General features: G+C 40.2%; 1 protein-coding gene across 46 annotated transcripts in view; it reads right to left on the bottom strand.

Moving 5' to 3' along the window:
* Nucleotides 1-22,710, bottom strand: part of adgrl2a (adhesion G protein-coupled receptor L2a) — a 134,420-nt gene that overhangs the window by 49,660 nt on the left and 62,050 nt on the right. For all 46 annotated transcript variants that reach the window (XR_007424743.1, XM_007233161.4, XM_049465339.1 and 43 more), the window contains exons 4-5: nt 13,484-13,593; nt 6,711-7,511 (exon numbers count right to left, since the gene is read on the bottom strand). Coding sequence is in view for 45 of the 46 variants with exons in the window: in XM_007233161.4 (XP_007233223.3) it covers nt 6,711-7,511; nt 13,484-13,593 (911 nt within the window). In the remaining variant the exon portion in view is untranslated. The remainder of the gene's footprint in view (nt 1-6,710; nt 7,512-13,483; nt 13,594-22,710) is intronic.

Below are 22,710 nucleotides of genomic sequence, written 5' to 3'. Positions count from 1 at the left end.
ACCCTCCATAATATACACTGGTCCTGGAGCAGGTAATGTGTTACAAAAACAATAAAATGTGCAGGAATGTGGGTCCTCAGTGACAGAGGAATCACTGGGATATCACAATGACGTTAATGAACAATAAATAAATAATAAATAACACTGCTTTATTACCAGGCTACTAGCGGTGGTGTGTAGGTGACGCTGCTGGGCTGATGTGATGATAGCAGTGGAGCGCTAAAGTTCAGGAGCAGCTGCTGATTAACTAGTTAATTTAAGGTCGTTGTATTTCTTCAGAAAGGGGGCAGGAGGTGGAGAAATTAATTCATATGGTCCATTCCTTAATTCCTCTGTGATGAGGAGCTGAAATTAGCTCTGATTAGCTTATTGTATTTTTCCGTTCCGCCTTAAATGCTGCAGCCCGCTGCCACCTGTAGCGTTATTTAAGGTGGAACTGGAAAGTTAGCTAGTTAGCTAGCTAACAGTTACTGAAACTAACTACTAGCGATCTTTTTTATGCTTGTTATGAAGCATTCTGCCATAAAACATTGAAACTACACGTTAATCTAATGTAATATAGTGCTTGTTCTGCCATCTTACCGGTGATTCTCAAACACCTACGCTCTGTGTGTGTCTGGAAGATCTCCGTTTGAAAGGACAAGCGCTATCCCCAGGGTTGCCAGGTCCAACAAAAATACCCAGCCCAAAATCAGTCTAAAACCCGCCCCTCAGAATCGATTTTGGGACATTTTAAATCGATTCTGAATCGTAGTAAATGAGAATCAAGATTCTTATGTGAATCGATTTTTTGGCACACCTCTAACCCTAACGTTTCAAATAGGCTGCACCACACAGCATCCTTATGACCGGAAAGGTGCACACGCTCCCTCTTACTGGAAGAAAAATGATTTATGGCTTATGGAACAAGTTTAGCTATGCTAAATATCTTTATATTTTACACCTTAACTGCTAATAAAAAAACTGCTAATATTAGTGGTGTCAGTTGATAAAAAAAAAGGATCATATTAATGTCAATAGAATTGTGTGATAAATCATAATTTATCACAGCTTTTCTATTTTAAGACTAAGCTTTTGATAATGGGTACTTCAATTTGAATAAAGGAATCAGTGGTAGAAACACTTAGATTTGTATTATTGGTGCCAATCCCTTCATAAAAATCATTTATATATTAATCACAATATTCTGTGACTGAATCATGTACAAAATCATGATTATCATGCTGGGACTGTATGTTTGGGAGGGGGGCAGTGATAATGATGTAGTGTGATATACACCTGGCAGTATATATCCTTTTTTTAACTATAATATCTCAGGGTAATTTTAATGTTTTTAAGCTAGCTATTATGCAATGTGCTACTTAAGAGTTACTGAGTTTAAATGTGAGATTTACTGGAGAATATAACCGCGAGTGTAGCTCCATATTCCACACATTTAACAGTTTAAAAAGAGGAAACGTTCTATTAGCTGTGTGTGTGTGTGTTTGTGTGTGCATGACCATGCTAGTGAGAGAGCAAAAGAGATGGAGAGAGTATAAACTTCACTATAAATAGATGGTAACAGTGAGCATTGCTGTGTTATATCACTAAATAAAAATGCTAATACGTCACCAAGCTCTGTCAATTTTGTCAAGTGATTAATTTGCGTTGAAAAAATATGCATTTAAAGTTTCCAGCTCCAGAGACTGCACTTGGATTAAAGGTAGCAGTGTAATTTTTTTTCTAAGCCTTAAAACAGAACCAGAATCAGCTTTGTGTAGTTGACTCTGGTCCCTCATATCAGATGGGAGCATGACCAGCCCGTAACAAAACAAAAGCATAGAAACACAAGTGCAATTGTTTGTGTTTTATCTGCCTGATCCCACATTTGCACTATGCTCATTCTCTCTTGTGTGACGCTGGTTTCATCAAAAAGGAGTCTGCCTGAACAGGACTATAGTGCAGCGCTGATTAAATCAGTGCCACGCCGGCCACCAAGCTCCAGCAGCCTGGACTCTGACTGTCGCGGGGGCCCAGACGTGAATCTCAAAGCTGCTCGGCGCTGTTTGTCTCCTGGCATGTGCGGGAGAGGGGGAAGTGTTTACAGGGGAGCTGAGGTGCACTATCAGCCGCTGCAGAAACGCTCACCCACATGCATAGGTACACACTGCTTGCCGGGAGAAACAACACTGATAATTTTCCACACCGTTACATCCCTGGCCTTCTTCTGGACGCTGCGCCTTACGGGATGTTCCCGAATGTGTGTGTGTATATGTGTGTGTGTGCAGCCGAGACAAACACAGCTATCTTTGCTGTTAGTTTCTTTTTTTTCACACCTTGATCTCTTATCCCACATTACCAGGGCCCTCCTGTATTAGGATGTTCCCCCAATTACAATGCACAGGAGCACGGATGGCTACAGCCTGATCCTCCCTCTCCAATGCCTGCCTGCATTTCAGTTCCCCCAGTCCTGCGTCTCTCTCTTCCTCTGCCCCTCTTCATCATTTACCAACCGCTACCTCTAGTATAGTCGTCTATACTGCTGGGATCACACTTACAAAAGGTAGAGGGTAAAGCTAGTAATCCAAGCAGCTGTCTCAAAGCACAGACGTGTAAATGCACAGCTTCCAGAAGATAATCTAACAATTCACCGCCACATGACAACAATGGCTACAAATTAAGGTGAAGGCAACTGAACACCACTGTCTATAATTCTTAAACAAATCTTAAAGGCACCACAGAATGCGTTTATTTAATAATACTATATAATAGTATGTGGGTGACGATGGTTAAAAATGCCTAGATGCTGTTTTACGAGTCTATTTACAACCCTTTCATTTTACAAAGCTCCAGCTTCATTGGCTGGTTTACAGCACTGTTAAAACAGACTGTGCTGTGGTCCTTTTATAAGATACATTTATATGCAGCCTGATAATCCATTAACATTTCAACAAATAGCTCAATAGACCTCCATGTATACGCCATTCTGAATACTTCTAAGTTCTAAGTTAGCTTATGTTGAGCAATTCTGAAGTCTATCAGCAATCGAAATCTGATCAAACCAATTTGAGCAAAGAGTGCACGTAGTTGTGTAGGTGATGGAGGCCATAGTCCTAATACTTAGACCTAATACTTTGACCTGCCAGGCTCTGATCTCTATGATGGGGAGAGAGTACAATACTCCAACGGGAAGGTTAAACCTCTTCAAAATCACTGATAAAATTTGATAAAACTACAAGTAGATTGGGAGGGTCATCAGAGTAGGCCTAAGGTTGGTTTGATGTGCTAAGTTAATTGTATCTAGCTTTTTTTTTATCTGTAAACAGATGCCATGTTGAGAATTGTGAGCACTTATATTCATTCATTTTAAAAAGCAGGCAGGCTCCTCGGAAGCAACGTTCATAAATGTATCAATGTGCACAAGCGTACGGTTCAAGTTTCAGGGGCAGATTCCTTCACGTTACAAACGATACAGGTGATACAGAAAGAAAAATTGATTCAAGAAGAAAGCCAATATCTGATCTAAGCAAGAAGAAATATAGAAAAAAACCAAATGATTAATGAGGCTTGAAACGTGAATACAGCCTCTAATAATACCAGGGAGAATTATGTTATTCATTGTGCGATTATGTTACACAATGAAATTTTTTAGGCTGGTTCTTATGTTCTTATGATTTCAAACCATTTGTAAGTGCTGTGCCAAAGGCTTATAAATACCAAACGTCTGCATTTTTGTCTCTGCATTGTAATCCGAGAAATAGAAATAAATATTTCCCTGGAACTTTCTGCACTGGCAAAGAAGCAACTTCAAACAATTTGCTCATGGGTGAGGAGAGGTGAAAAGCTGGAGCGAGTACACGCATACTCCACTGTGTGCATACTGATCCGTCAATTCCTATGGGGAGAGAGTGAAAGCCAGCAGTGTCTGGGAGTTAGTTACAGTAAAGCCCAGCTATATAGCGGGGAATGACCCTGCATTAGACCCCGATTAAAAACACCCCAGTCTGTCAGTACTGCATACAGACAATACATAAAAAAAAAGAAGAAAAAGTCTTGAGTCTTGATAATCTGTGTAAGGCTGCCTGACTTCCATGCCTTGGAGAAGCCTTACTGAAGTATTACCAGCGCCTGAGCGCTGAGGGTGAGTCAGGATTATGGTAATTACAGCTATTATATTTTCAATGTAAAGAATATCTGACACATAGTCCAGTTCAGGGCCCTCATCTCAGCTCTTGACAGTTAAATTAAAAACATACTCTGCCGCTCTGACCTTCCCGATTGACCGCTCTCTCTTCTACGTCCTCTTCGCACAGGCGCAGCAATAGCAGGGGCGCAAGGGTAGCGAGGACTGTTTGTTTAAGGGCTGATAGTCGACGGGGACTCAACTCCGTACCGTCGGGAAGGACCTATTGTTGCTCTGAGGAAGCCTGTGTACCTGTCCAGACAGGCATGTCTCCACCGATGGCTCCACAGAGGACACGTCCTCCTTTCTCGGAGGGAGCGAAGTTGGTTACACCGGCCCCCTCGAGCCCGAGCGCAGGGGAGGCTGGGAGCGTCTAAAGAAAATCCCCAGACGCAGATCTCTTATGATATGCTAACTGAGCCTGTGATGTTGTTTACCGCCGAGCCCGGCAGCTTCCCGCCGAGCAGCGAGCGAGCTTCCGGGACACATCAAACACATATTAAAATCGAAAATTAAAAATCACTCACCCGTGACATTTGACACACAGAACACGGATAATACTGGAGGAATGCCATCGCGCTGCGCCATTGTTCACACAGCGCGCCTGCCATTCCAAACAACAATTCAGGCTTTCGGAATCTCAGTGCTTACCAGGGATGTGAAATTCGGAATCGGAATCGACAATCGATTGGGACACACATTTCAGAAAAGAAAAACGCCTAGGATTTTTTTTTGACTTCTGCTTTTCTTTACTTCTCCTTTGTCAGGTGAAATAATGTAGTTTTACTGCCAGCAGGGATAAAATACTGCCTTTGCTACTGCTCCACAAACAGAGGTTAAAAAAGAGAAAGAAAGATGGAGAAAGAAAGAGAGGTAGGGAAGAAAAAAAAAAGGAGAAAAAAGGAGACGCACACTGAATTCTGAATGCCCCTTTCTAATCACATGATCCCACTGTAACTCCCTCTTTCTCAAACTGCCAAAAATAGTACAAAGTCTAATCTACCGAGGCGAGGTAAAAGTGAAAATACAAATGTAGATTAAGCCTGCAAAAAGGCCCAAAAATGATTCAATAAAAATAAAGCAGACCTCCACTCAGGGAAGGACTGGACTGGATTGGAGAAACTGGAGGCAGTGGTGGCTCAGTGGGTTTAGAGTACCAGGTTATTGACTGATGACTAGGTTGTGGGTTCAATACCCAGGTTCGACAAGCTGCCTTGAGCAAGGCTCTTAACCCTCACTACCCCCTACTAATGGGAGCCATAGTGATGGATGGCTGCCCACCGCTCCGGGTCAGTGTGCTCCCTCCCTGTACTACTGGTGTGTGAGTGCGTGTGTGTTCACTGCACAGATGGGTTGAAGGTGGATTAAGAACAACGGTTCTTGTTGCATTGTGTAAAGGAGCTGTGAGAAAGAATCTTTATGTGTAACCTTTATATGTTACCTTTATTACACGGACATCGCTTTTAGATGTTTGCTTGTATGATTCTTCTATTGCAATGCTCAATTAACCTTTTGAAAAACCTTTATTCTCAAGAGTGTAGACGTGGTAGATGGGTCTGGTGACACACACAGCCCATGATTCACAATTCCGTATTTTTATGTACGACTCATTTGACCAAGGTGTGAAGTGTGGGGCTGCTGTCTCTGCTGAAAAAAAAAATCTGCAATATAAACTATGCAGCACTTGTCATGCAAATATTCGGTGCATCTCTACTATCCATGTCTCTGCATAAACTACTATTGAGACTTGAGTTGAAAGGAGGAAGCAGTGTAGTGTGTGACTGAAGTAAGTTGCTGGCTGGTACTGGTGGATTTGCAGACTTTGGCGTTACGCAATGAAACTAAATTAAATATCAATCATTTTTTCAATAACCTTTTAATGCTATCTTAATGAAAAATATTACTAGCAGCAGAACGTGTACCAAAAAATTTACCGAAGTAATAGTGCCTCTACTGTACGAATTACAAAATCACAAAACTGTTCAAAACCAAGGTCCTCCATAACCAAAGGTCTCCCACACCCAGTTTGTTTGCCAAGTTCCTCACAAAAATCCCATTTTGAAATTTTATGACACTATCTTTTTCATTAAGTTCAATGTTTTGAAGCAAAAGTTCATACTGGTCTAAAAGATCCTCAGTCCACAATTCATCATTAGCACAGATATGTGCCCGAACAGCAGTGGGTTTTGGGATGGGTGCTGCATTGCATTGCAATGCTTTGATTAGAGTTTCAGCTCAGAACTGAATGTTTTACATTTATTTCATCATGCTTTCCTCGAAAAGGTTTATAAGCTGAAATGCCTTTTTAAAAATTCTGCAGCAGCCATTAAAAATTAAAAGACAAAATAAATAAAAACTTCCAGTAAAAAAAAAAGTTTGAAGCTCTGCATATTACTTGGCTCTATAACTGTATATCATTATACTGCTTAATAGAACAAGACTACTTACAAGCTGATGAGCTGATTTTGTTCAGTCTAACTAAATGTTGAGTGTATAATAAAAATAATAGAGAACTCAAAATCAAAAGGCATACAGAAATCATTCTTACCGTGAGCCGGATCGGGCGGTCCGAAGGCCAGGTTGTAGCGTAGGATGTAAAAGTTATTCCACACATAGAGCTGGTTGTCTCTAGGGTTGTACTCCACGGCTGCGATGTACTGGTACTGGTTTGGGAAGTTAATATCCACGAACTCACCGTGGCTCTGCTTGGTGTTGTATATGTAGTCAATGACGCCTTTACTGACTTCGTTTTCGTTGTCCTCGTAAGAGGACCTCACCACGTACAGGACGCCACAGATCATGAAGGCATTTGAGGCCGAGCGTTTGTCGTAGGCCGTCTCCCACGTGGCCTCGAAGCGGAGAGTATAGGGGTTCAGCTGACTCAGCACCATCATGCCATTGTTCTGCTCAGTGGCGTAGATCACCCACAGGCCGTTCTCATCCACCGCCAGGTCAATGTCCGTCTTCCCGCCCCACTTGTAAGGCGAGGTGTCGTGGTAGTTGGCGTTGTTGATGATGGCCTCGCCGCTCTTGATTCGAGTCCGGAGGTCAAATTTGACTATGTTGCGCGTTCTCTCCTTGTTAAAAAACACAGCTCCGTCATACACCACAAACCCGGTCCCGTCCACTCGATGTGGCAGTTTATACGTGGTGGTTTGCCGCGAGTTCTGGAAGTCGTCGAGCGAGGAGTACTCGATGAGCGTGTCAGTTCGGTACGGAGTCCACGGCATAAAGTAAACTTTGTCGCCGGCCTGAAGGGGGTCTTTGCACCAGGCCCCGGCTTGCTGCTCCGCCTCAAAGAGAAAGGAAGGATCTCCAACAGCTTTCAGAGTTCCAGGACAAACAAAAACTAGTGACAGGGAAGAGTAGAACAGAGAACAGTCAAAAGTAAGCAAACGCAGAGCGGACGTATTGTAATTAGAAGGCCAAGCGGCCGGTCTTGTGTGTCAGACTAGGGTCGGCTCGATAATTGGGCAGTCTGAGAGGACAGGGGACAAAAAAACAAAAAAACAAACACACAGTAGTGGCTAAGAAACTACAGCTATTCAGCATTCACAAGCAATAAAAGGGAGGTTTATTGTTTTAGTGCGAAGAATCTGGATCTGAAAGTAATTAAAGCTAAAACACAACATAAAAAAAGTAGTAGTAGTTTTTTCGTGTCTGAAACCAAAGGCTCCCTGCCGACCGGACATACTGTATGCCGAAGGGGAACGAGGGGGGTATTAACCATTAAACAGCAACGAAAAATCGAAGAAAGAAAATAAAGGAAAAAAGAAAACAACCAATCTGTCCTGCAAATAAAAGAAGCCAACTAAAACAGATTTGGTACAAAAAAAAACAAGGAGACAGGGAGAATTCCAATAGCAGCATACAACCAGCTTTGCAAAAACGTGAATACGGAGACATTTGGCATTTACACGGCCTTTATGCTATACCTGAGAGAGGCTTTCTTTGTGACTAAACTGTGCAAATGTCACAACCATTAAGATTTAAAGCAACATTAAGTTGTAGAGGTGTTATGTTGTTCTTTTTATGCTTTTTCTTTTCTTCCCTGAACACAGACACAATAATCAAACGTGAACAGTAAGAGCAGTAAGTGGCAGGGTCGGGAAAGGGCAGAGAAAGAAAGAGCAAGAGAGAGAGATAGATAGAGAAAGAATGAAAGAGAGCGTAAAAAAGACAGAGCGTAAAGAAGAGAGGAGAAGAGAAGAGAAAAGGGGGAGAGAAAACGTCAGTGAATTTTATAGGCCAAAGAGAAAACCTGTTACCATGGCATGCTATGGAAAGGGGGATTGGAAAGCCAGGCAATAAGAGACCAGAGTGCCAAACAGAAGAGCACCCAAGGGTACGGGGGAAGAGGGCAGAGAAGGGAGAGGGGATATGGGAGAGAGAAGGGGAGGGGGAGGTGGGGAGAAGCCCCTACAGACTCCAGCCTCAACATCACAGCTAACATTTAAGTTGCAAGTGTCTTATCATGTCTTTATAATGAGTCCTTCTCCCATTGCTGCAGTTTTACTGACCTTTACTGATTCAAGAGGACTTTTTCCTACAGCCTGCTAAGATCAGAAAGGCAAGAGTGGGGATAGGAAGGTTTTTACGACCATATGCCACAAAAGGAAAGAAAAACGAAAAGAATAGAAAGGAAAAGAAAAGAAATAAAAAACAAACTAAAAAAAACAAAACAAGAAAAAGAGCTACGGGGAGTTTAGATTGTGTCAGTTATTTACCTTTTTGCTCCACTTCTATTTTAAGCGTTGGAAGAGAGAATGAAAGGGGTGCAAGGGGGAAAAAGAGATTAACATGAATTAACTATCATGTCCATGAACACATGCAGTTAACATGTCATGAGATAAAGGATAATATATCCCTAGTTAGAAAAAGATAAAGATAATTAGGTTAGAAGCAGAGGCAACTCTTTGAGCTGAGAAGAGAAGCAGGTTAGAGGTTGAATTAAAAAAGAAAATTAAATTGATTCTGGTGTAAACAGGGCTTGAGCAGCTTAGCATTCAACAGGTAGGTACATTTTTCCATAGAGAACTCCAGGGAATATACACACACGAATGGTTTAAGGTTAGCAATAGCAGTGTTGCTGATATGGGGGGGGAGAGAGAGAGAGAGACACTGTTTCTACTGCAACCTCTTTCCATAGGCCCACAGGTGGCTGATGTTTGTTTATAGTCTACCACTCTATAAATAATGTTGACACATTTACTGTAAAGGTAAATACAGAACAGAATTTAGAATTTTTTAAATAAATAAAAACATAAAAAGCCAGACATTCTTCATGTTTGATCATTACTTTAATTCAAAAGTGCATAATGATCGAAACTGCACTCTGAAAAAACATAGTGCATCCAACAAGAACAAATCATTTCATACTTTTATACGTAACTGACTGGTCTAATGTCTTATCCCACAACTTCTGCTATGTCACAAAGATGCCAAATCCTTTTCTGTTTGCTTGAACAATTAGAGTCAGACTGGTCATGACCATTATCACCCACTGTGCTGTCCACCATGTGTGGTAATGCCTTCTATTATGCATTCCTGGTACATGTGACAAAGTCCTTTACAAAAAGTAATGGCTCATTCATCAGGCACTGTCTACAATCAGGCTTTGATTCACTTTAATTCCAATTTGACAATAACGTTTACTTGAATGAGCAAGTTGGCCAGTGCTCAGCCCCACTCACAAGATAACACCTCAATTTATTCAGGTGTGGACATTCCCAAGCTTTCCCCTGAGATAACAATTTACATACTGCTATACATAGTGTATTCTACTATGTGCAGTGGCTCAGAAACTTCTTTGCCAGCTGATATGAATCTAGTGGGTCTATGGGAAGAGGATTTGAACAAAAGCTCTAAAATATAAAGTATTTATTTCAATTGAAAATTCTTGGGTTCATAGGACATTTAACTGCTCTATGCATAACTGGACCTACACAAGATTAAACAAAATAATTTAATAAATCAATGAATAATCAATTTAAATTAAATAGCAAATGCAAGCAAAATTAGGCTATAGGACAATAGCTGAAAAATACCAGACAATTTCAAAATAAATCAATTTGTTTGGGTACAATGCTGATGTAGCACTGAGAGCCAGCAAGCAAATGGCCGATAAATAGCACTAGATAAGCTTTAACATATAATCATTGTGTTTAGGATATAGTTACACAATTTAAAATTGCATACACACAATCAGTGCTGCTCAACATTTCCCACACTTTCAATTACTGACCTCATTGACTGTGTATGTGGTAAGCACACAAAAAGACCCAATCAGGAATTTTCCCTGCTTAGTTTGTTAGTTTAAGGAATCAGGAACATTTTAAATAGAGTCAATACATGTTACATTAATGGTATTTGAAGGCTTATTTTGCTTTAAGCATTAAGACTGGCATGTAGTCATTCCTGATTTGATCTTTAATGCAATTTATTATGAAACAATTTACATTTAAATGATGTTCAAACTTTCATTTTAACTGAATGTGATTTGAAAGTATAAACCAGTGTGTGCCAACATAAGAGTATAAGGAAATCATTATACAGCATTGCATTTCTGGGACAGCAGAACTCCAGTTTCCTAAAAAGTCAAACACAATGTGGTCAAGCAGAATAAATGGACAGCGTTGTGGACATCCAGAAATTGAGAAATAATCTGGAAAGGATCAATATCCTAATATTAAAGCAGGTGTTAAAAAGGAGAAAAACGTTAGCAGTGACCTACAAGTTAAACAAGAGAGTTATTAAAAGAAAAAAGTCAGTGAATCAGATTCTGGATGATGGAGGTTTCTGAGGACACGGAAACATAATTAAAAAACATCATGGCAACAGCAAATAAATCATCCTAACAAATCCATTTCAAACTGATGAGTTTCACTTGAAGGTTGAGGTAAAGGCATACATTCAATACAAAGGTAGAATGATTGCACAACATACATCTTTAAAATGATTTCTGAAAATCTACACTGTGGTCAAATAAGACATACATTAACTTAATTAGAATATTAAGTTAGTGGTCCTTAAAATCCCAAATGTCTTTAAACATGCTTTAGACTTCCTGCTGGTGGGTGATCATGACTGACTACAGCTGGTAACTGTGCTCTCCATACACTTTACTGTGAAGAGTAGATTAAAAGCAGTTAAAGAGAATCTTTATGTCAGTTTGCATCTGATCACATGGACAAAAAAATTAACTGGACGTAATTTATATGGCTGGAAAAATGAGGCAAAGATTGAATAATTTAGCTAAAATAATCAGAGTTATATTTAGATATTTAGAGAAGGTACAGGGAGACAGTCAACTCTAATGGTAAGAACAATTTACTAACTGTTAAACATGGTGGTGGTAGCACTATGCTCTGGAGAATCAGGGTGTTCTAAGAATACAGTGATCCTAAACACTTATTCAACGTAGTTGTACACTGAATCAACACCTTGACCTGAGCAGCATATGTGTACTTTTCTTAGAAGTCAGGTTTTAATTGTGGTCTTATAATTCACCCATGAGAGATGTCTAATATTTAACTTGAATTCAGTTTGTTGATGGTTTTCAAAAGCATCTGGATGAGGTGGTAACTCGGTTAAGGACATTAATACAAATATTAAGTGATTAAGTGTGCTGTATGTCTATACTTGACTATTACTTGTGCTGATTTCAGGAAAAAAAATCTTGTGAATCAATTTTTCTTTGTTTTATTAAAGATTTATGTTGCACTCATTCTCCCCTAGAAGAAGAACATACATCCCAATATTAAGGTTCATGTAACATCCATGTCCATAATTAATGCATGTAAAGGTCTGGCCACAGCTGTACGCTCACTACTGTACTCTCCTCTCTTTTGTCTAAGTTTATTAGGACAAAGTTGTGAAAGCAGCAAGGAAAAAATTACAGCTCGGAGCTATGGGGTTTACTGTCAAACACTGATGTATTTTTTAGATGGGTTTTGTGCTCCTCACTAGGGTTCTGTAGGTGGGTAATATCTTTAACGGACAGTAATGCCTCCAACAGAACAGAGATATTCTCCTGGTAGATGAGAGAAGTCAGCTGGAGAATAATACAACTATCTAATTGCCTAATGGAGCAAAACAATCTATACTGGTAATGTAATGAAAAATCCTAAAATAGAATGAAATTGTTTGGGCGACTTTGTTCATCTTGTACTTGTGCGCCATTTGTCTTTTTCCAGATACCCAGATTACAGTGCTATGGTTAAGGCACTACAGGGAGGTAACACTGTCTGGTTATAAGTAATACATTAGATTTGCGCTGCCTGTCAGGCTGCATTTTTTCACTGGGCCTCTTAATATGTTTTTTAGAGGTCATCAGCAGCCGCAGATGCTTGCGCTCAGCCTGCGCTTTGCTATGCAAAGAATGGGTCTAATGAGAACATTCCTTGGCTTTCATGTGCGGTGTGTATTAAGGTAATTAATTCTTCAATTCACAAGCCTGCTAGATGCTAAACTACTAGTAAATAATGCTCATCTGGCTAATGAGGAGCACTTCTGACACCAGCCAAATGAAAGAGGCTACAAAAAAAAAAAGAAAGCAGTAGGCAATGTCTAATATACACCTCAATCAAGCATAACATTATGATCATCTCCTTGTTTCTACAGCGATTATAATTTTTTCTTTTGCTAGCCCACTGATCATCATATAGGAGCACTTTGCAGATCTGAAATTACAAAATCTAATTCTGTATCTGTTTCTCTGCATATGTTCGTCAATGAGTGATAATTTCTACTACGGAATCAGACACAGCAGTGCTACTGTTTTCACCTACTGTCCACTCTATTGGACACGCCTACCTAGCTGGTCATTCTCAAGCCCACAGATTGATGTCCAGCAGTAAGAGTTGAGGTGTTTAAAAACTCCAGCAGCACTGCTGTGTCTGATCCACTTATACAGCACCATAAAGCACAACACATGAATGAAACTGTTTTGAGGAATAGAGTGTAAGGAAGATAATAAAGTATACAGATAAATAAAGAACTACAATGTGTTTCTATATATGATATGATTGGTAGAGTTGTGAGGAAACAAGAATCATGACGTTATGCTTGATTGGTGTACGTGTGATGTATTTCTTTAGCAAGGCTGGTAAAAAATAATGTGGCAATAATTAAATAAATATACTGAAGTACTAAAGTGTTTCCTTATAACCAGTAAACACATTCGCCAGACACACTTTATAAAATGTAATTTTTTTATAGTGGATCCTTCAGTGGAAAAAGACTAAATGAACAGAACAAGTCAACCAAAGCACGATGGATGAATCTGTACATCAATAATATGATAATATGGCTCATACTTACTATAGGGGACACACTCATACTGGACCTCAAGGTATTTGTAAGTTCCCGGGCAAGGGTCAGGGAAGACATCTGATCCAGTAATGACAATGCACTGGGTTCGATTATTGCACCTGAAAGGGGAAGAAATGGAGAAGAGAGAAAGAAAGAAAGAAATAAAGAACGTGAGTGAATTAGAAAGAAAAAAAAAGAGGGAAAAAAATAAAATTACACACACAAGATTATTTTGAGCAGAGAGAGAGAGAGAGAGAGAGAGAGAGAGAGTTCACAGTGTGCACCTTTGCAGAGCACCAACTGTCAGCTGTCAATAATGCAATTGTGCTTGTTGTAGCGAGGATCAATATGAAACACACAGTGGCGTTGGAGTAAAAGGCCGGCTGATTTCTTATTTTAAAAGAAAAGGAAAAAGAAAAAAAAAAAAAAACACACGCTTTTTCCTGCTGCTGTTCAGGAGCAGATGAAAGAGGCTGAAAATTAGCGGAGTGCACAGATGCCACGCCGGCCCTTTTCAGCGACTCTAAGACAGAGATAAACAACCTAATCTATGAGTGTTCATACCCGCCAGCGCATGAGTTATAAGCATCTTATGTATACATCCTTGGGGCTATGCTGATTGGGCCTATGATGGATTCAGTCGCCTTATATGCCATTTCACTCTGCTGAATTTTTCACCCTTTGTCATGGCCTGTGTAATGGATTGTGTGCTTGCCCAGGGTCGATCAGTTTTCTTTTGGCTCTGAACAGGAACAAAATTTACTGGGGGGAAATAAAAAAAAATAAAAATATACAAAACAAACAAAAACAAAAACAAGAAAAATACAATTATGCATTCTAATTACAGATATTCATAAGTTTCAGAGCTGCTTACTTGCTTACAACGTAAATAAAGCTGCTGATTGATTAATCACAGCACTGTGTGCACTGTTAAATGTAGATCCCTTCCTTGAATATTAATCTGATATGAAAAGAACCACGCTGGGTGCTCAGTGTGTCTGGCTTCCTGTGTATATGTCTGTCTCTTTATTTTCTTTCTTTTTTTGTTCTTTTCTTTCCGCCACCATGGTGAAAACTTTTTTTTTTTTTTCCCCTCATGCACTTTCTGTGCTTTGACTCTTTCTTTGACTTTTTTTTTCCTCCCTCTCCTCTATTTGCTGTCGTGCAGGCTCAGCCAATATGCTCCAGACAGTGAATAAATCTTAACCCCCCTCCTTCTTCTCCTCCCCCACCTGACTCCGCCCTACCCTTGACATCCTCTCACTTCTTCGGCCTTCCTGATGTCACAGATGGTTATCGTGGCCGCAAACCAACGGCGGCCATATTTACGCCACCACACTGGGGCAGTTCATCCCCCTGATGAGACTTAGCATTTTTATCTGTCGTCTGTTGCCTTTAATCAATAGCTCTGTCCGTGGGCAAGTGCCTACTCTTTCAATTGATCGCTGAAAATCTATCTGCAGTACATTGGAGCATTTCTTCCCCCTGCTTTCTACGCTCTGTGTGTGTGTGTGTGTGTGTGTGTGTGTGTGTGTGTGTGTGTGTGTGTGTGTTCACAGGAACAGTTCAGAAAGCAAGTGGACTACACTAAAAACTATAGTTTTAGCACATTTTCTATTAAATAAATAGATTTTTCTCCAAATCACACATTACCTCTAAAATAATATCACAATATTAAAGTACTTTTTCGTTAACACTATTCTAGGCGATATGACAAACAACTGAAAAATACTGAAATAAATCAGCAACGGATACTTCTATATGTTGAACACCAGATACTATGTGGTGAGCACCAGGTACTATATAATGAGCACAGTGAACCATGCTTTTTCCTAGTATTAAGTGATCTACTAGGTACTATGTAGTGAGCACCAGATACTATGTAGTGAGCACCAGAGTCTATGTAGTGAGCCCCATATTCTTCCTAGTGAGCACCAGATTCTATGTAGTAAGCACCAGCTTTTAAGGGGTGACCACTAATACTATGTGGTAAGCACCAGATACTAAATGGTGTGCACCAGATACTATGTGGTGAGCACCAGATACTACGTAGCGAGCACTAGATACTTTGTAGCGAGCACAAGATTCCATGGGGGCCAGTAAACTTATATATTAATAAATATATAATAAGTATAAATTAATAAAGTAACATATTTAAGCAATATAAAAGAAAAATAATGTAATTTAACAAACAAAATACACCACAACACTAAGGTGCAGAATAATTAGTAAATGTATATAAACATACTTTATATATATATATATATATATATATATATATATATATATATATATATATATATATATATAAAATACAAATATTTATAGACAAAAATACTCCTATATAAATGACTATAAGGCAGGCTGCTTTCAATACAGAATTTTACCACAGTCATAAGATACTTTTTTATTGGTTCAAAATAATAACGATAATATAATGTATGATACAGTATGGCGAACCCAAAGAACACACGCATTGCCTACTAAAACAAAATCCACAGAAACTGATAGAAACAAAAAGGACACTCTTGCAAGAAGCAGCAGCAGCGGGTGGCTGAATTAGCCTACCAGGATCTTTTTCTCTTTTTTTTTTTTGACCTGGCCTGAGGGCAACATTTTTCTCCACGGTTCTTTCTCTTTACCTCAGCAACTAGCTGTGACAATTAATTTGTCTTATTTCCAGTATTTTAATATATATATTTACAGTGGGAGGGAGGGAGATGTTTTCCCAGGCAGGAGAATGTGAGGTGGCTGGCCTTCCCCTCCCGTGCTTCATACAACTACACAGCCACAGCTGTGCATTCCTGACCATCACACGATGGGGGACGATGGCGGTGCGCGCGCCGCACACTCGCACACTCGCACACACCATCTTGGGAAAATTCCCTAAGTCCCTTATATGGAGTTGTGCCTTTATTAACAGTCCTCACATGTGATAACAGATGAAAATATCAGCATATTCCCCTCATATAACTGAAATATCGTGCTTAAATTACAGCACACAGCGCTAGAGCTTGAAATAATGTGCCAACTGGCTCTTTTTTCGTTTAATTTGTAGCTCTATTAAAAGGGACTCGTGGTGCATTGTATGTCCTACATTTCATTCAGTCCCACTGTCTATGCATTTGCATAATTGAATATGCGAATAAAATATAGGTAGCTGTGCTGGTGGGCAAAAATTGACTCAGATAGGGGACGGATAGTGAATTGCTTGTAGTTATAATGTTGCAAAGGACTGTTAGTTAGGTTTACAGGGTTTTGCTGGCTGTAATGCTTTTATAATGTAATATAGAGGAAAAATAATAATTCTACCACAAATGTTTAACCGTCTGAATGTATAACGGATACACTCTTATGAATAAAGGTCATAAAAAGGATTCTTTGAGACATCTCATTGACAAAATACCTATTAACATGTCCCATGGCTTTTGCCATTCCCCATGGAAGATCAACAATGCTTCCTTAACCGTGTGGGGTCTCGTGCACCGAAAGCGGATATGATTTCTGCTAGAAACGCTCATCTTTTTGAATGGACAATTCGAGCCGGATGCCGCTGTTCACAATCATTACTTAAATACTCATTCCTGCCCACTGTGGGTGCTAATGCCTATGACATACCCCCATTATACGTGCAACACTGCGAAGGTCTGTAAAACTAAATGTCCTCACTTGAACTTTGTTAAATTATGTCGTCTTGCCATGGCCCTGTGGGCAAGTTTTCAGCCTCACTCACAAGAAAATACCTCACAATTTATGTGCTTAATAAAAGTGTGGGCATTCCCACGCTGTCCCCTGGGGTAAGATGGCCACATGATTTTTTTTTTCTACTTTTCCCATCTTTGTAGATTCCGACAAAGAGATTATGACAAATGTGCACATTATGTTGTGTTTATATTGTGGATTTAATAATTAGCAGTTTTAAAAATCCAAATGATTTCATTTGGTGCTTTACCAATAGTTTCATTCATGACATTATCATACCGGTCACAACTTTAAAAATCCTTTAAAGAAAACACATGTAACTGCTAATAGTAACTTGATAGCCCTTTCCTTCTGAGGCCTTCTTTTATTCTTCTTTTATTTCGAGAATCAGCGTAAGATATTCAGAAGCTAATCCTCCCATATTTGACCTTTAAGGAGAGCTAAGCACGGGGCTCTGCCCGAGCAGCTTGAGAGCGCAGCAGAGAGTTGATGAAAATCTTCCTCCAAAATAGAGCCTTGGCTGGCAGGTGTTTACAGAGAAGATGAGACCGTCTTACAGATGACAGTGTATGTCTAACACACACCTCCTCTTGTCACCAGGGCTGCTCTGATGTTCTCAGAGTTAAGCATTTAGGAATTGAGGAATGTGCACTGAATGTTGAGTTCAGTTTGTGGAAAAACAAAAGAAAAAGGGCCATTTTGATGGTGTATGATTTTTTTATGTAAGGATTCAGTTGGTGTAATGATTCTCTTCAATAGGATTTTTCACATTTTAATCATTTTCTGACTTTACCACAACAACTTTAAAGCTGATTGGTTGGATTATCTGTGTTAAAAGTAAGAAAAAAAAAACTCAAAAAGTGCAGGACAGTGGGCCTTCAGGGTTAAGAAACATTGCTCTACACATACTACACCTATAATGTTAGACCATAGTGAAAACCAAGGTTCATTATTTTCTTCATTGATTTGATTTGGTCCATGTAGTTTAGATTTCACACTGCTCAAATCGGCAAGCTTCCCTTCTAGGTGTTGTGCCATATTCTGCCTCCCTGCAACTCCCTGCGACTCCCTTTAAGTCAATCTCTAAATCAATAAATCCCCAAACCCTACAGACTTTTGCTTTAATGGGTGACTACAAACAACTGCCTCAGAATTATTGTTTTTACACTGCAAACAAAACAGACAGTGATTGATTTGATCCAGACTGAGACTACCTCTTTTGGGTTAGACCAAGCAAGGTAGGTGTGAAAGCATCCTGTGACTTTCTTCAGGGGAACAGCTGGAAAAACGAAAAAAAAGTGCACCTCCCTGAATGTAGAACAAGGTCACAGGAAGCATGAATTTTTCAAATTGCAGTAGTAGAATGTAATATTAATAAAACACTGCTGCAAATTCTACTAACAGGAAAAATCCATTAATTATTGCATTAATTTGATCTAATTAGTACCATTTTCACCACAGGTAGTGCTCTGCGCAGCTTCAGGGGCCTGGGGTTAGGGGTTCAATCCTCGCTCTTGCCACTGCCTAGACTGGAGTTCATGTGGGTTTCCTCCGGGTACTCCATTTTCCTCACACCTTCCAAAAACACATGTTAGGTGAACTGGCTGTGTTAAATTGGACCAAGGCGTGAGTGTGCGAGTGTATAAGTGTGTGTGGTGCCCTGTGATAGACAACCCTGACCGGGGGTATGCCTTGCACCAGTGATTGCATGAGGGCTCTAGAGTAGACCCACCACAACCCTGACCATGGGGTCTTCCTGGATTGCACCCAGTGATTGCTGGTGGGCTCATGAGTAGACCCACCACAATCCTCACCAGGAGGTCTTCTAGCTTTGCGCCCAGTGATTGCCAAAGGGCTCCAGAGTAGACCCACTATGACCCTTATCAGGGGGTCTTTCTGCCTAGCGCTAGGGCTGTCCCTAACGATTATTTTTTAAACGATTATTCTAACGATTATTTTTTTCGATTAGTCGACTAATCTATTCATTGAGAAACATATTTAAATAATTATTTTACGTTTTAAAGCAAACGATAAATTACTATATTTATATATAACAACAACAACAACAACAACAACAACAACAACAACAACAACACAAGCCTACTAAACCAAACCCCACACTTATAATCACTTACATGTACAGCACGTTGTTTAGATCTATAACGCTAAAAATGGATAAGCTCCCATACACCACAACCGTGTGTTGCACTGTTTTCTGTGACCGCTAGATTTTGTGACCACTGGCAAGTAGTTCTCAGCAGACCGGTGCACTGGCCGATTCGAAACGTGTTCGTTTCTAATGTTTACCCCGACTGGCCAAAACGGTTCAGTTTAGGGCTGAGGGTAAGGTGTAGGTATAGAAAGCTTCCGTTTTGCCAATGAACGCTCATAACCGTGAGCACTGGTCACAAAATTCCGACGGTGACAGAAAACGGTGTGACACCGCAGCGCCGACGGCGCTAGCTAAAATAACTTAAGGCAGCTAGCTTAGCTAAACACCTGAACTTATGAATAATGCTACTGTTTCTGGAAACTGCGAAATGCCATGCACAAATATAAACCAAAAATGTATAATTTCTGCCTGTGGCAGGTTTAAAACCTTTGGTAGACAGCCTTAAGTCTTTTTAAGGACACCCGCGGAGACCCTGATGTAAACGGTAACTTACTGTGTGACCCTGTTGACATAGTGCTCCTGGATGTTTGCGCTTCAAGTGCTCCTTTTGCACGTATGGCAGAGGACCACATTGTTGCCCTTTTGCGTGAAATGCTCCCAAACTTTAGATGCCCGCTGGCGTTTTTTTGTAGCTGGAGATTGCTCTCCGGAGTCCAAGCTCTCTAGAGCTTAGATTCTCTGCCCGAACCCGACATGACCCGAGGCCCGCCCGTAAATCCGACCCGGGCTCCAGAAAATAGTCCGAGATGTAGGCGTCTGTTTTTTAATTATATTTTTATTTTTTAAAAAAAATAACGAAAACTGAAAGTGAAACTAAACTAATTTATTTATAAGCTCTGTTTTCACTACCGCAGTTCTACAGCGGGGGTGTTGTGCCGATTCTGTCCGCGAAGCGGGAGTCAGATTCAGCAGAGAGTCGGATTCGGCACAAACGCGGCGGCACCTCGCGGTCCGCGGTGTCAGTTGTAAGCGCTCGCGCTAGCCGCAAAATACGGCAGAAAACACTGAGGGAGCTGCAGAATTATGAATGGGACTAGAATATGAGCACGAGGAGATCAAAGAGAACCTTCACCTGTGAGTAGCTCTCACCAGAACACGCAAATCTCTCTCTCTCTCTCTCTCTCTCTCTCTCTCTCTCTCTCTCTGTCTCTCGCACGTGAACTCCTCCGCGTTTGACTTGCAGAACTGTGTTTAGCTGTTCTTAAAAATCATTTTAATTAAATAATAGTTCTATGCTTCTATGTTACCGTGTTAATTAACATAATTCTGATCATATTTCGCTCATTAAAACAGCCCGAAAACAGCCAGTTGGAATTTTTGGGCCCGATCTAACCTCTAATGCTCTCCACAGGCGCCGCCGTGTTTACGACGCGCCGACGCACGTTATGCAAATCGATGTATTTTTGTAATCGATGACGTCGATTATGTCGACGCGTCGCCCCAGCCCTACCTAGCGCACAATGATTGCATGAGGGTTCTAGAGCAAACCCACCGTGACCCTGAATGGGGCATCCCTGCCTTGCATCCAGTGATTGCTGGTGGACTCAAAAGAAGACCAACCACAATCATGACCAAGGGGTCTTCCTGTAACTGCAGTAGAGCTCTATAGCAGACGCAACACGACCTAGACTAGGCAGTATTCCTGCCTTGCATCCAGTGGAAACTGCTGTTTTGATTGGTTAAAACTCTTCTAGTCAGAGCCAGAAGAAAATCATGGCGGTGGAGGCAAATAGGTCAATTTTCAAAAAGTATGCTAGACCCAACGGAGTCATTGAACTGATCCATATGCTTTTACATCTAATAGAATATTCTTAAGTTTTTTCACATAAATGCACATGCTGTCCTGCTCTTGTCAGAGGTGACCTTTCTTTTCTCATAACCCCAAAGCCTACTGGGAAAAAGCATATCGTACTCTGTCAACACAAGTGCAGAAGCGAGGATGCCTTCTTAACCTTCTTTTTTATTATATTAGGTCAACATACAGCCTATAAAAGTGCCACAAGGCCATTTAAGATCATTCCATTTTTTTATTTTAAAAAGCACTTGGGTTGCTTTCACTGTGTATCGATGGTCATTATCCACCCGTACACTGAGGCACCATCCTATCAAAATGGAGCATTTGACAGAATATGAGAGAAAAGTATAGATCTATACACTTTAGAATACTTCAAAAATCGCATCAACAACAAACACTACTGATCCAGGTTCATTGGCAGACATAACTTTTTATGCTGCAACACTGCCTCCATGTTTGACAGATGATGTGAACAAAGAAATAATACATTTCTTCTCCATATTTAAATTAATTTTGGTTTTAATTTTATTTTGGCCATAATTGTAAGTGAAAATGCACTTAGGACATATTTAAAACACACACAAATACAAAGTCTAAGATGTATTTGAGCCATAATAGAGAAATGTAAAAACAAAGTCAACCAACCGAAGACGCAATTTACCTCTGTGTAAATGGATTAAAATCTATTGTGGACACAAAATGAGAAAGTGTGCCGCTGTCCAAATACTTATAAACCTGCCTATATAAAAAAAACATGCATAAAATATGCTATGTCACAAACCTGTGAGCTGAGCTAATGCTCAATTAGATATACAAAAAAAGAACACTGTCAAAATGCACTCAAGCATAGGCTTGCCTTGGAGGCTGCATTTGGGTGCCCAGTGAAGTGCTGTAAACAGGCAGCACGACAACGCAATGCTCAGATTTTACTTCAATTCTTTAATGTGGGTAGAATATACAGGCTACGTGTGATATTTTAAGATCTTGTATCTTGAGGAAAGAGGAAAGGAAAGAAAGGACGGCGGAAATGTCCCGGCAATTTTTTCTCTCCACAGTAATTTAAAGAATGTTATGAGATGCTCTCAGAAAGGATTTGTTGATGAAAATAACTGTTTGTTGGGTAGAACCATCTAGTAATGTGGAAAGAAATAAAAGTTTCATTAAACCTACAATTTCTAATTACTATAATATGCCTGGGGTAACTGCTCTGAACCAAGGCTTAAATAATCTAACAGTGGCAACTTTCCACTGCAAGGCCAAACAATTTTGAGTATGGAGGTCTTTGCAGGTCTTTGCATTATTTAGGGCTTACAAGCCGGACTGAGTCAGGTTTTCTTACCACAGTTAACTAACTGCACAACACTGTTTCAGTGTTATTTCCCACCACAAAAACTTTATTACACTACCCATTGAGCACAGTGAGGCCTGCAGACAGCATGCGCTAATGCCACAGCAGTGATTCTGGACAAGGGCGTTAGCGAAGTGGGACAAGGCCGGTAGCCAGTATTCTAATACCATGGTAGCCATGTTGGATAAAGCTGATGGCCAGAATGAAAATTCACAGTC

The sequence above is a fragment of the Astyanax mexicanus genome, chromosome 16, assembly GCF_023375975.1.
Source record: "Astyanax mexicanus isolate ESR-SI-001 chromosome 16, AstMex3_surface, whole genome shotgun sequence".
In the NCBI taxonomy this organism is placed as follows: domain Eukaryota; kingdom Metazoa; phylum Chordata; class Actinopteri; order Characiformes; family Acestrorhamphidae; genus Astyanax; species Astyanax mexicanus.
Note: the sequence above shows the minus strand (reverse complement) of the source record. Positions and strands in the feature narration are given on the sequence as shown.